General features: G+C 42.7%; 1 protein-coding gene across 1 annotated transcript in view; it reads right to left on the reverse strand.

The window, feature by feature from the left end:
* Window positions 1–1,168: 1,168 nt before the first annotated feature.
* Window positions 1,169–15,597, reverse strand: part of ADGRG2 (adhesion G protein-coupled receptor G2) — a 102,742-nt gene continuing 88,313 nt past the window's right edge. The window contains exons 27-32 of the mRNA XM_069946218.1: window positions 13,103–13,374; window positions 11,807–11,906; window positions 9,634–9,914; window positions 7,600–7,701; window positions 5,953–6,105; window positions 1,169–3,993 (exon numbers count right to left, since the gene is read on the reverse strand). Of these exons, the coding sequence (XP_069802319.1) occupies window positions 3,827–3,993; window positions 5,953–6,105; window positions 7,600–7,701; window positions 9,634–9,914; window positions 11,807–11,906; window positions 13,103–13,374 (1,075 nt within the window). The 3' untranslated portion in view covers window positions 1,169–3,826. The remainder of the gene's footprint in view (window positions 3,994–5,952; window positions 6,106–7,599; window positions 7,702–9,633; window positions 9,915–11,806; window positions 11,907–13,102; window positions 13,375–15,597) is intronic.

Raw genomic sequence — 15,597 nt, forward strand, 5'->3', positions numbered from 1 at the left:
TGTGGGGCGCTGACTTAGCGTCACCTAGAACAGCTGATAACAAACTTTTTAAATTTTTTTAAATTTTTTGGTTGCGGGCAGCTAGACGGGGTTGACTGCAACCAGCAGAGCACAAACGAACAGCTTTTGTGGGGCGCCGACTTAGCGTCACCTAGAACAGCTGGTCACAAACAAACAAACAAACTTTTTTTTTTTTTTTTTTACGTTTTTTTAAACTTTTTTGGTTGCGGGCAGCTAGACTGGATTGACGGCAACCAGCGGAGCACAAACGGACAGCTTTTGTGGGGCGCTGACTTAGCGCTTTTTTTTAAACTTTTTTGCTTGCGGCTATACGCAGTTAACAGCACCCAGCAGAGCAGCAACTTCTAGCATCTCCTCTCTGTCACGGAACAGTAGCTGGTTCAATGCTACGTGTCCTGAGTGACTCTTCTAACTTTTCTCTCCCTATTTTTTTTTATCTCCCTATCTCTCCCTAGATATCACAATTTTTGAGTTAGATGCCTATCTCTCCCTCTCTCTACCTAACTCTTGATTTCTCAGCCTCTTTCACTATGTATGGACTTATCAAGCTTTCCCTGGATCTTGTGATTTTATTTTTTTTATCTTCCTCTCTCCTGCTTCTCTCACAAACAATATATACTCCTTCTCTATCTCTTCCTGTACTTATCCAGTTGTTTGGATATGTAATCTATGTGTTTTCCCTCTCTGCCTAACGTACACCTCTTTTCTCTCTGCCGTCTGGAAACACAATGAGGAACTGCAGCCAGGCTCAGGCACTTCCTGTTCCAGGAATGACGTCACACACCTTGATATTCACATAAAAACTGGATACAAAGGATTATAGGAGTAATAATCCCTTGTATCCTGTTCTATTCTCTGATTAAAGTACAGTTTTGCAACGCCGTTGCGATTTTAACGAACTTCGTAACAAAGTTTTGCAAAGCAACTTTTTGCAAAGTTCGTAACGAATCTGGTTCGTAACAGCTCGGTTCGCTCTATATAAATAAAAAATTATTATTATTATTTATGGCGTAGTGGTCGGGGGGGGGGGAGCGATCAAAAGCTTGCTATGGGGCCCAGCCATTTCTAGTTACGCCCCTGCATGGAACAGTTAATTCTGGTATGAATATGCACAAAAATGACAAATGGTAAAGTGGTAATCCAGGTCTGCTGTATACGTATGTATTAGTGGTACACTGGGAGATTAATATACATTTACTTAATTTCAATGATAATTTATTCAGCAGCAATAGAAACAAACACATTCCCCTTTGAAAATGAAAAAAAAAAATGATACTGAGAAATACATCGATCAGCCATAATATTAAAACCACTGTAGGGTGACATACGTAACAATATTAAATTACAATGGCAACTGTTGAAAAGTGGGATAAATTAGGCAGTCAGTGAACATTCAGTTCTTGATGTCCATGCATTGGAACAGGAATCATAGGTACGTGTAAGGCCTCATTTACACGTTACATGATTTTACAGGTCCGCTTAAAAAGTCCACTATATTTACTTCATGATCCGTGAAATATGGTCCATAATTGCATCCATATCTGCATGTTGAACTGGTAATTTAAAAAAAATAAATAGTTTGCTTAGATTTGATACGTGTTTTTCACGGACCCGTGACATTCTTCTATTTTTAAGCCGTACCGCAATCACAATCCGCACTAGGACATGTCTTTTTTTTGCGCTACAGATTGCGGATCCGCAATAAAACGGACTGTGTGAATAGCCCTATAGAAATCAATGGGCAAAAAGTTAATCCGTAATTGTGGATCCGCAATCATGGACAACTTTGCGGGATATGTGAATACGACCTAAGGAAGGAGCTGTGCAGTTTTGACAGGGGGAGAATGCGGCAGTTGTGTCAGTGCCATGTCCTCTGACAAAAGCACCTGCATTCGGCATCAGAACTAGGCCAGAATGAAAAAAAAAGATGGCCGGGTCTGAATCATGTTTTCCTTTATATCATCTAAATTGCTTTGCTAAGGAAGAGATGGCACAGAGGAAAAAACTATGGATAGAGAGGGAAGTGAGCGGGGAGCTGACAGGTCGGCAATGACTTCCCGCACAAAATCTCCCCATGTAATACAGCCTTCCTGTGTTTGGAAGGAAGCAGCTATATGTCTCCAATCCTGGATAACCCCTTTAAGGCTTTTTAGATTTTAATGCTATGACTAGCCAGTATATATTTGGTACAAAAGCATGACTTACAATTGGAAATCGCAGCTATCTTCTCTACATAGTAGTGTACACGTTAACTGTTTAGGCAGTACGATGATTTTCGCTACTCATAACATGCATATTCATGAATAAGACAACAACAAAATGCATACCAAGGGGGGTGGTATGAAATGCTTATATTACAAGATTCAGCAAAAAAAAAAACCCAGGCAAAGCGTTATGGTAGGTAAGATTCTTACAAGCCAGGAAATTTTTCTTCAAAAATAAACAGCTATTTAAACACTGTTTGCTGTATAAAATACATAATATATAAATAACATATTCTGGAAAGTGTCCATATAATTTCCAATGTATTGCCCAGATTCCATCTGTTGCGTACCTTTATTAGGCTCAGGTAAAGGATAGCTTTTAAAGTGTCTGTAACAGACTAACTGGGTGATACCTATATTGATTTTTTTTTCATAGAAAGAATCGTCTCCTCTTCTCTTTTGCTCTTCTTTTCTTCTCTACTATGTGTGCTAAGCACTTCATGAAAGGTGCCATTACTTCAGTCTCTAAACAGATCGTACTTTTGTGATAAGCCAGACTTCTTTACTATGTGCAAATGTGCAAAAAAAGGCATTGTTTTCTCTCTGCAAACAACATATTTACTTAGAAACACGGCCTATGTGATATAACATTCTTCATCGTACCAATGTCTTTTGGGGCTGAACTTAAAATCCTGTCAATATCACATTGTCTTAGGAAAACCTCAATGTCTATATTTGTTAATATAGACATTGTCCAAATTTGTGGCTGCATTGTATAACGTACAGAACAGAAAAAAAGGTCCAGTTTTATGGAGAAGAAATGTGGAACAGGAAAGACCTACACACAACTAATAAGTTACAATGAGTATGCGTAAAGGGAACGGGTCATGTTAAACATGGTGTCTGATCCACAAGTCAGAAGGAGCTCCGTAGATTGATATTTAAATATGTGGCAAAGATTTAGTATAGCTTGTATTGTAAACCCCGGCTGTTTATATGCTCAGGAGTCCAGTAGGTGGTGTCACTTAATGATTGACTTCCCATTATACACACAGAGATTGCTGCCAATCACTGACTAGGACCGCCCACTGGACTCCTAAGCCCAGGATGAACAGAGTTAAATGAATAAAATACAGAATCTTTTCCACACATCTGTTCATCAGTCTGCCTAGCTCCTACTGGTCTATAGCATGCAGCCTGCAGACACCATGTTTAATGTGACTGGTTTCCCTTAAACTATTAATACAACTCACAGGCCTAGACTTCATATGTACATTAATATTAAACCTAATATATAAATTAAATATATAAAAATACAGTAAAGAAGAGTGGATACTGCACTGAACAAGGCATAAAACATTATTTCCTGTGTTATTGTCTTGCGTTCCATTATGCACTTCTCAGTTCTTTTCACTTGGCCAAGACCAAATAAGTTTATTAGAGGAACAGCGACTTCTCTATCGTGTGCTCTAATTTCAGCTGTGCTTGATAGTCCAAGGCAGCTACGTTCAGTGAATGTTGAAATATACAAGCCGCTAATATTCTCACATCTAGAGTGCAGGGTTCAAGGTTACGGCGTGTTAGATGAGCATGAGATCCAACTATATCTGATCAATGAAATGCACGCTTCCCCTATTGGAAGTCCTTCTCAAACAATTCTGTTGTATATCACCATTCTTGATGGATGGTTTTCCAGCAAATTCTTGAAGTGGCAGCTCACCATTCCGTGGCATAAAGGAAACACCATTTTTCTCCTTATGCACATTGCCTTAAAATATAGAAGTGAAAGCACAAGTAAGTTTACAGTAAACATAGTAATTCAAGAATTTTTTTTAATTAAAGGGGTATTCCAGGGAAAATCCATAAATTAGCAATGGAAAGGGTTAACCAAGGTTAACCCTTTCCTAATATACTTACCTGTCCGTTTTTGGCCCCCCAAGGAGATCTCCGGTCCGGTCACGTGATGGTCCGGGCTGCAACTCGCGGATCCTCTTCTTCCGGTTCGGTGACGTCACCATAGCGGGCCGGCGTCGGCTCTCCTATTAGCAACAGAGCACTAAACCCTGACTGGCTTGGTAGCGTGTAGCCAATCAGGGTTCAGTGCTCTGTGTCCCTGCTGTACCAAGTTAGCCGGGTGCTGATGTCCCCGGCCCCCCTCCTTCATGTATTATCACCCCGATCCCTCCCCCGGCCCTCTGTATAATCACCCCGATCTCTCCCCCGGCCCCCCTCCTTCATGTATTATCACCCCGATCTCTCCCCCGGCCCTCTGTATAATTACCCCGATCTCTCCCCCGGCCCTCTGTATAATTACCCCGATCTCTCCCCCGGCCCTCTGTATAATTACCCCGATCTCTCCCCCGGCCCCCCTCCTTCCTGTGTATACAGTCCTATTCAAAGATCGCTCAGCCCCCGGTGTAACTGCTGCCTGCGCTGGCCCCGATCTCCGCACCTGTACTCAGCTGACAGGCGCTGTGTACGAAGCAAGGAAGAAATCTCTCCTGCACTCACTTACACAGCGCCTGTCAGCTGAGTACAGGTGCGGAGATCGGGGCCAGCGCAGGCAGCAGTTACACCGGGGGCTGAGCGATCTTTGAATAGGACTGTATACACAGGAAGGAGGGGGGCCGGGGGAGAGATCGGGGTAATTATACAGAGGGCCGGGGGAGAGATCGGGGTGATAATACATGAAGGAGGGGGGCCGGGGGAGAGATCGGGGTGATTATACAGAGGGCCGGGGGAGAGATCGGGGTGATAATACATGAAGGAGGGGGGCCGGGGACATCAGCACCCGGCTAACTTGGTACAGCAGGGACACAGAGCACTGAACCCTGATTGGCTACACGCTACCAAGCCAGTCAGGGTTTAGTGCTCTGCTGCTAATAGGAGAGCCGACGCCGGCCCGCTATGGTGACGTCACCGAACCGGAAGAAGAGGATCCGCGAGTTGCAGCCCGGACCATCACGTGACCGGACCGGAGATCTCCTTGGGGGGCCAAAAACGGACAGGTAAGTATATTAGGAAAGGGTTAACCTTGGTTAACCCTTTCCATTGCTAATTTATGGATTTTCCCTGGAATACCCCTTTAATGTTATCATTGGATTCTGTGCAGTGCCACTGATCTGCCCTTTCTAACCTTAAAGGGATTATCCAGCAAAAATCTTTTTTTTTTCCAAATCAACTGGTTTCTGAAAGTTATAAAGATTTACTTCCATTTAAAAATCTTAAGTTTTCCAGTACTTATCAGCTGCTATAAGTCCTGCAGGAAGTGTTGTTTTCTTTCCAGTCTGACAGTGCTCTCTGCTAACATCTTTGTCCAATACAGGAACTATCCAGAGCAGTAGCAAATCCCCATAGAAAACCTCTCCTACTCAGGACAATTCCTGTCTCGACCAGAGATGTCAGACTGAAAAGAAAACAACATTTCCTGCAGGACATACAGCAGCTGAGAACTATAGGAAGACTTGAGATTTTTAAATAGAAGTAAATTACAAATCTATATAACTTTCTGAAACCAGTTAATTTGAAAGAAAAAGATTTTCATTGGATAACCCTTTTAATCTGAACAATATTAGTGGTAGATTCACTTTAAATCTACTTTGAGTTCCGAAGATTAATTATGGTTGGGGTTGCTTGCCCTGGAAAATTTTTGGGTCACATGATTAGTCAATTTTAAAACATTTAACATTGCTGAGGCAAAAAAGGAGGCATACAGTATAAAGCTTACCATTTCCATTGGGATGCACTGAGTACTCATTCGACACTAGTAGTGTTGTAGAATTAGTATTACTGGTTGACTGAATAGAGTTGCTGGAACTGCTGGATGCTCCTTGTTTTGAAGTCTGTTTCTTTAGTTTGTTGGTTGCTGTTTTACTCCAGTCTAAATGCAAGAAAAATCATACCAACTTATCAATAAAAAAGCAAAACAAATGCACACAACATACCCAAAACCTCCATCAAAAGACCTGACAGTATTTATATGAGTTTTTTTGATCGCTGACCTCAACATAAATTATACTATTATGGTATCTTAAAGAATATACCCATACAATGTTTAAATAAATCCCATATCTTATCACAACAGGATATCAACAAATGACATAGAATTAACATAATCTATACACGTTAAGGGTACAAACCCACACACCGTATACGCAGCAGATATGCAACAACGCAGCAGATTTGATGCTGTGTTCAGCTATTTAGATCTAATCTGCTGTGTATTTTCTGCGTATCGCAGCAGTAAATACGCTGCGTATACGGTGTGTGGGTTTATACCCTAAAGCATAAAGATTCTTGGAATCTGATTGGTTGCTAGGGGCAACCGAGCCAGTTTCACTTTACACCATGTTTGATAAATCTCCCCCTAGGTGTTTCACTTCTCTGCAAATCTATTGTCCATTTCCTGTTGTGAAGGGTATTTTATCTCTAGTAACAGCTTGATCAGGACAAATTAAAGGAAGTTGGAGCAGGGCCTAGAATGTGCCATGGGCAAGAGAGAATGGGAGACTTTTAAGGGAGTCCCGTCTTCACGCCTTGCATCGGCGCTCCTGGTCTTCCAGTGTCTCTTGGGGTGAGACCTCTGTGGTAAAGGAGAGGCCTGTAGCTGGCGTAGTCACGCTGACTACGCCAGCTACAGGCCTCTCCTTCACCACGGAGGTCTCACTGGAAGTCCAGTGTCTCAAGGCGTGAAGACGGGATTCCCTTAAAAGTGTCCGCACTTGGGGTGGTGTGAGTTTTTTGTACTGAAAAAGTTTTTGCTATATGTTTATGCTATATGTTTTTGTTAAATCTGTGAATCATTAAGGAAAAGTTAAATGCAAAAGAAAAGTAATGGAAAGTGCTTCACCGCCAGTCTGGCTACTGGGGCTGATCCACACTGTTCCTGAAATTACAACCGTGAGATCATAGCCTGAAGGGTTAATCCCATGCACAGTCCGGTAAAACTGTTAGGCGCACTGCCCCTCCCATAGTGCCTATCTGCCTCCAGAGTGCCCGTCCCTTTCTAATGATGATGAATGGTGCCGGCTGGCCTGGGGTGGGACAGATTAGCACTATGGGGGTCTCTCCAGATTGCGGAGAACCCGGCTATCCACACCAAAACGGCACCGAGGAGGAAGGTAAGAGACATACCTTCCTCCTCTGCGTCTCCTGTGCAATAGGGACATATCAGCAGGTGAGATTCATCTAGCCTGCTGATTGTTCCCAGGCAGATGAAAGCAGAACAAATGTAAATCTTTTTAAGTATAATCTTGTTAGCTAGCTTTATCTCACCATGGAGTGCCAGGTGCTACACTGTAATAGATATAAGCTAATGTTACCGTGGAAGCATATAAATGAGTAACTAGTAAATTTAATTCATTATAAGCTTTACCAGAATTTTCCGCCAGCCTAAATCTTCCACAGCAAAGATAACGCCTCCACTGCTTGCGGACATTTTCCTTTGCTACACAGTAGAAGAAAAATATGAAGAAACCTAGAAAAGAAACATACTGCTTATTTCTTGGTATCCATACAATGCCTAAATAGTTAGCAACGCAGTACACAGTAATCACAACAGAGCCATTTTGTCATGTAAAGGGAGAACATACAGACTTCAGGAGTCCCTGTGCAGACCTTACTAATTAGATTAACATGACATGCAAAAAATGTAATTATATATATATATATATATATATATATATATATATATAGTGACTATAGGATATTGAAAGTTTAAGGTGAGTACATTATTACTATATTCTTCTTAAAGTGTACCTGTCACCATGCCTGCTGGATCCGCTTGCATTCGGCCTGTAATCCATTTGCCACCATAAGTTCAGCTATCCATGGAGACTACGACACCTGGTCGGTACTACATGCAACCTACACTGGCGCAGAAGGTGGGTCGCGCGCAATACAATAGTTGTCTCCATGGATACCTGAACTTTTGGCAGCAACGTCGAGCGGACGTGGTGACAAGTACATTTGATCAAAGTTTACCTGTTCTCAGGACCTCTGCGGATCTCAGCAGTTGGACACCTTACAATCTGACACCTATCCCATATGCTCTGAATAGGGGCTAAGTGTCTATGGTGGTAGAATGCCTTAAATGTTCATATAATATGACTGACTAGGGTCGGTTTATGTCTGTTTGTTTGTTTTTTTTCTTGCAATCCTCTAGATCAGTAGAGAGCAATGAAGTTTAACAATATTCTTGTGAATTTTTTCTCCCTCACTTCGATTATGTTGGCAGATTGACCAAAAAGGCCAATATTGCCCTATATAATCCCGGCAATCAACTGATGAACAATGGGCAGATTTAAAAAAAAATGTCATTTGTCAGCTGCATTGTGCCAACAATCATGGCAGTAAAGAGTCCCACAAACGATCCAATGTTATCCATATGGCCCTGACAATGTGAGCAAGCCATGTAGTAGGCTCGTTCGGCTTGATTGGCACTTGTCTCAGGTACGTCTGCCCTTGTAATAACACCATCAAAGTCAATAAAAGAATGCTATACAATAGATAGGGGTAACAAGCAGGAACAATACAAGATCAAATCAAGTAATGAAGACAAATGGCAAACTGGTACATGGGGAAGAGGACCCTGCCCGCGAGGGCTTACACTCTGTAAGGTAATGGGAGAGAAACAGGAGGTAAAGTGCAGCCAGTCAAGTGTGATGCAGAATTATTATAGGTTGTAGCATACTTTGAAAAGATGGGTTTTCAGGTTACTTTTGAAGGACTTGATGGTGGATGAGAGCCGGATGTGTTGGGGTAGCAATTTCCAGAGTATGGGGGAGGCTTGGGCAAAGTTTCGGAGGCGGTTGTGCGAGGTACGAACAAGGGGGAGCGCAGAAGGAGGTCACTGGAGGATCAGAGGTTGCGTCAGGGACGGTAGCGGGATATCAGGTCAGAGATGTACGGAGGGGACAGGTTGTGAATGGCCTTGTACGTCATCGTCAACAATTTAAAGTGAATACGTTGGGCAATGGGGAGCCAGTAAAGGGATTGGCAAAGGGGAGAGGCAGAGATAAAGCGAGGGGGAAAAAGCATTAGTCGGGCGGCAGAGTTAAGGATAGACTGGAGGGGAGCAAGGGAGTTAGATGGATTGACCTTTATATGTATTAGTGTTAAAATAGAGACAAAAAAAGTAGTCACACAAAATGATGTCCCTCCTGTTCTTGTAAGCACACATCATCACACCACATCATGAGGTTACAGAGTCATAAAAAAATAAATGCCATGCATACAGAGGGTGCAAAGAATTATGGGGAGCTAGTCCGCAACCCCTCAAATGCAACAGATAACTGGATCACTGGTGTGCTGTGCTTTCTTGTTATCTTGGGGGGTTATAGAGGCAAGCACCTAGCAGACATGACTAATGTATAATGTCAGACTTTGTACAATGTGTGTTAAGACTAACCTTGTAAGCTGTTGAATATAGTGAACAGGTACATGACCGCTGTGCGTCCAGGACCAAATGAAAAGAAGCCCAACCCCCAGGTGATACCCAGTAGAAAAGTAATTCCAGCCACGCTGCGCAGGTCTTGGAGGGTGGTCTTTCTCTGGTAGCCCAGCTGTTTCTGCCTCTTAATGCGACACAGCTGTATGAGGACCACAACAAACATGCTGATGTTCAGCAGGAATATTATCCCAAAGTATCCAACCACTGTGATCCAGAATACAATGTTGTCTACCCAGCAGCTAGAATGGAAAACAGATATACAAGTGAATTATTACAGGGACATAGAACTGCTTAGCAAAGAAAACCTTCATATCAATAGTCTACCACTTTACCCTCTGAATATCAATATGTTCTTGCATGCTTTTTCTTTTTCTACTTTTTAATGTAGTTTAAGACTGTAGGGGAAGGGGGCAGCTCCCTGCACAGGTGATAAGAACAGTTAAAGGGGTTGTCCGGCGCTAAAAAATTATTCACAGAATAACACACATTACAAAGTTATACAACTTTGTAATGTATGTTATGTCTGTGAATGGCCCCCTTCCCCGTGTTCCACCACCCCCACCCGTGTACCCGGAAGTGTGGTGCGCTATACATTACCTGTCACGTGCCGACCACGGTCTCCGATCCTCAGCAGTGACGTCTTCTTCGGGAGGCCAGCGGATCTTCCCGAGTGCCGGCCGCCCTCTGCAGCGTCATCCGAAGCTCAGCTGCGATTGACTGAGCATAACTGTGCTCAGCCAGTCGCGGCTGAGCAGCTGATGACGTGGCCGCGTCATCAGCCGCGATTGGCTGAGCACAGTTATGCTCAGCCAATCGCGGCTGAGCTTCGGATGACGCTGCAGAGGGCGGCCGGCACTCGGGAAGATCCGCTGGCCTCCCGAAGAAGACGTCACTGCTGACGATCGGAGACCGTGGACGACACGAGATGCGGTGAGTATAATGCACCACACTTCCGGGTCTAGCGTGGGTGGGGGGAAACACGGGGAACGGGGCCATTCACAGACATAACATACATTACAAAGTTGTATAACTTTGTAATGTGTGTTATTCTGTGAATAATTTTTTATCGCCGGACAACCCCTTTAATGGGATGCAGCACTACAACAAATATGTGTTTCCTATCTATTATGGTACAATATAGGTTTCTCACATATACACATACACAAGGCTGTTCATCATTCATTTGTGTTGGTTTTTAAAGTTTTGTAGTATTTTTGTAGCCCTTTTTCTACAACCACACTGAAAGCCACAAGTAAAATTATTGGAGCACCACAATGGGGTTTTCTATCAACAAATTCAAATGCAACCACCATCACAGCAAAATACTGTACATGTGCACATTTATTTTTTGCAGTTGGGCACCCTATTTCTGCCCCTGGGAATCTATCTTTAAAAAGGTTACACTTAAACAGTGGCCAATGCAGGAGGAGAGTAAGGGCCAATACACACGTCCGCAGAAATACGTCTGTGCACAGACGGATTAATTATGATGTTCGTGCTACACTATCTCAGTACACTGTCAGGGCAATTATGCTCTGTATTATACATAGGCCAATAATCGATATAAGGGCCCTATGCGATTGCCTGAAACCTTTGGTAGGGGCGTCTCTCCACAGAAAATAAAAGTATTGGGCACTGAAATTCAACATGCCAGATTCTTCTTTTTCTCATAATTTATTTTGTGGAGATTTGAGAGGCCCTGTCAAAATTGGTGGGCTCAGCCTACTTTTTTTTATGTGTAAGGTAGGCTTATGTGTAAGGTAGGGTGTATTCACACATGCAGTAACACAATGAAAATGTGAATGCATCCTTTAATTGTGGTAATTGATCATTTCATTGCAGTAATAATTATTCTTTTGCCACCCAGCATCCTTTATTGCGTAAACATATCTTAAACAAAACTGCATTATTAGCCAAATTTAGGGTCCATTTACACAGAAAGATTATCTGACAGATTATCTGCCAAAGATTTGAAGCCAAAGCCAGGAATGGATTTGAGAAGAGTAGAAATCTCAGGCTTGCCTTAACGACCTGATCTCTGTTTATAGTCTGTTTCTGGTTTTGGCTTCAAATCTTTGGCAGATAATCTTTCTGTGTAAATGGACCCTAAAGCATGCATATATTAACTTACAAATAATCTGCTGATCCATTTGGATACGTCCCACTTATCCTGAGAGAATATAGGTCTTTATTAACGGCCAGTATTATTGCCACAACAACAGCAGGAGCTCCTGGTAAGAGACAGAATTAAAAGGAATCATAATTGTTAGATGAAAGCCAAACTTCACCTCTTATATGCTATAGAAAATATTAGAGTACCACAGATAAGCAAAAGTTGTTCCTTTTTGCTTTTTTTTTTTTTTTTTTTAAACAGGGCGTGTTACTACTCCTTATGTGTCTGTTTTAGTAAATATCCAAATTCACTAAGTATCATCAGTTTTGAAGCATCTTTTTTCATAACACTACATTGTGATGTTCCAGTTATTCCTCTGCCATTAGGCCCTCTATATATTGAGCGGGCCTAATTGCAGGTGGAGAAACTGACCAGATGGCGGGAACCAGACGGCATTCTGAAAAATAGACCACTCCACCAGGATCTACATGCCAACAGCAACTACGTGATATAAAAAAAAATCCTTACACTAAGTGGTACATTAGCTTCAAAGAAACCCCCCAAAAATGTATCTCCTCAAGTTCTAGGAGCCAAAAATCTTTTTACGAGGACTTGTCTTTTACTATGAAATACCGTCTTTATAAGGTATATTACCTAGTTGGCGATGGTGTGTAGATCCCAGTGGCGCAGTCCATTTTTAAAACTGCCACTGGTTTCTCCATCTGCAATTAGGCCTGCTCGGAGCAGTAGAGGTGGGCCCAGTGCCCCCAGTTCACTGATATAGCAGGAGTAATTGCAGATGGAGAAACCAGCGCAGATGACAGGAACCGGGCAGCAGTGTGAAAAATAGAGCATGCCACCAGGCACCAACCAGGTGATATTAAAAAATTCTGCTTTAAGTGGGTAAAGAAAAAGAATCACAAAAACACAACACAGCATATAGTAATGTATAGACAATTTCTTTGCTTGAAGTAATGCAACAGATTATTGTACAAGATTTCCCAGTTTTACATATCGAGCTAATTGTTCTGGTTCAGAGGAATACATTGCTTGGCATGTAGCTCAGTGCACTCACTGCTGCTGTCACATATTGCAAAAAGGCTGTAGGGGAGATTTATCAAACATGGTGTAAAGTGAAACTGGCTCAGTTGCCCCTAGCAACCAATCAGATTCCACCTTTCATTCCGTACAGACTCTTTGGAAAATGAAAGGTGGAATCTGATTGGTTGCTAGGGGCAACTGAGCCAGTTTCACTTTACTCCATGTTTGATAAATCTCCCCCTGTATGACTACATAATCAGACTAAATACATACCCCATCCAACAATGCAGAACTTTAGGATGTACTTCCGTACATATGTATTAAAGACCTTCACAAGTGATAGATACATGTGGAAAGCTTCAAGACCCATCCAGGTAATAGAGACTAAAACAAAATAATGCAGAAATGCAGCAACAGAGATGCAGAGTCCAGGGATGTCATTATACAGTGCAATCCAAGGATTCAGGAGGAACGTCAGGTTTAGGCAAACCAGGGCAGCACAAAGCTGAATTAAGATTTTGGACGGATAATCCCTCCGGATTTTTCTAAAAGAAGAACAAGAAAAAAGAAGAAAGAAAATGGCTTTTACTGTATAAGAAATTGTACTTTTCATCATTCTAATTAATAAAAAGAGACAGATAAAATATTATCTCCCTTGTCTTGTACATCCATTGATATTAATGGGTAATATGTAATGCCTTGTTTTCCCTCTCGTCTAAATGATAAAGATTTAAAGGATAAGTCCAACCAAAGGGGAAAAAATCATTACTGGCAGGGGGTGGGGGGAACATAAAAAAAAGAGAGTATGCTTACCAGCCCCCAGGCCCACACCGCAGTGCATCACCGGGCTCCCATATTCTGCAGGATGTCATCTTCTCCCGGCTTTGGGGTAAGTCACGACTCGGCGGACACGTCACTAACGGGTAGAATTTAGCCCGCTCAGCCACTCACTGACTGCAGCGGTGTCTCGCCCCCATCACTGACTGGCTGAGTGGGGCATCTGTCAGCTGGGTTGTGATGTGGCTGCAGGGGAGTAATGAAGACTGCCAGCTGGCATCCAGGAGAGGAATGCTGTGCTGCACGGGCACCAGGACTGGTAAAAGTACCTTTCTTATTATGTTCCCCCACCCCCAGCCAAAAATAATTTTTTTCTTCCCCACCAGACTTCTTCTTTAACCTGCCTATTTTTTACTTTATTTTTTAAACCCAGTAGAGTAGCAAAATTGCTAGTACAATATATTACAATACACAAATATAAGACTATATATTAGATATATTTAATTATAGTGCTTGAAAAGCACTATATTGTAATCCGTATTCTTCTTCTTCTTCCAGCTATTTTTCTGCCCGAACCGCTTTGCACACAGACTCCGTTCAAACTGCGTTTCGAAGCCCTCGGCGGTGTGTGGTGTGCTATCTATTTATCGTTTCGATCAGATTTGTTGTTTGTAAGAAATTTACGTTTAAAGACCCCAAATTTCCCATAGAAAATAATGGCCCATTGCAAATAATGGCCACACTCTAACCGCTAACAGCCAATCACAGCACATATGCAAATAGCTGAGATATAGCAGCCAATAGGAATTCTAAGGTCTTGTCAGGCATGTATCACACCATCCACAGTCACATGTCCACTATTGGCCAATAGAAGATGTAATACATGGAAGGTCCTTAACGATTTTGTCTCACTGACATGAGTAAGGTTGTCATGGTAACCGAGCAAGTCGCTCTTAAAGGGACCCAAGTCGCTCTTAAAGGGACGGGAGCCATGTCGCTCTTAAAGGGACCCAAGTCGTTTTTAAAAGGGACCCAAGTCGTTCTTAAAGGGACCCAAGTCTTTCTTAAAGGGACGGGACCCAATTCGCTCTTAAAGGGTCCCATGTAGCTCTTAAAGGGATTCAAGTCGCTCTTAAAGGGACGGGACTCAAGTTGCTCTAAAACGGACGGGACGCATGTTGCTCTTAAAGGGACCCAAGTCACTCCAAAAGGTATGGGACCCATGTCGCTCTTAAAGAGACCAATGTCGCTAGAGTGACCTGGGTCCCTTTAAGAGCGACCCGGATCCTTTTAAGAGCAACCTGGGTCCCTTTATGAGCGACCTAGGTCCGTTTAAGAGCGAACTGGGCCCTTTTAAGAGCAAAATATGTCCCTTCAAGAGCGAAATATGTCTCTTTAGGAGCGACCTGGGTCCCTTTAAGAGCAAAATGGGTCCCTTTAAGAGCGAGCTGGGGCCATTTAAGAGCGACCTGGGGCTCTTTAAGAGCGAAATATCCCTGGGTCCCTTTAAGAGCGACCTGGGTCCCTTTAAGAGCGAAGGAACCCACGTCGCTCTTATAGTGACCCAGCTACTAAAGGGACCCATGTCGCTCTTAAAGGGACAGGAGCCAAGTTGCTCTTAAAGGGATGGGACCCAAGTCGCTCTTAAAAGGACGGCACCCAGGGGTAAAGTTAAAAGGAAGTCACTGGTAAAGGGGCGCTCTTTTCAAGCACTATGTATTTCCCTGGAAATGCAAATCTAGTTATGCTACTGTTATTTGGTATCACAGTATTATAATTGTCAGTTTTACACTCTAAGGCAGCCTTTTGGGACCTTCCAATGGCTTGTATACATATGCCTGGGCCATGGACCTCGGTACCCTCATGTGTTTATTTTGCAGGGAGTCAATGTGGTTATCGAAATGATCCTCTCCCTGGTCAGTTAGTTAATTGGATCAAATCCAAATTAATTTAAATCCCGGGCCATTGTAGCAAGGTGTCAGATTTATATT

Source organism: Dendropsophus ebraccatus, chromosome 11, assembly GCF_027789765.1.
Source record: "Dendropsophus ebraccatus isolate aDenEbr1 chromosome 11, aDenEbr1.pat, whole genome shotgun sequence".
In the NCBI taxonomy this organism is placed as follows: domain Eukaryota; kingdom Metazoa; phylum Chordata; class Amphibia; order Anura; family Hylidae; genus Dendropsophus; species Dendropsophus ebraccatus.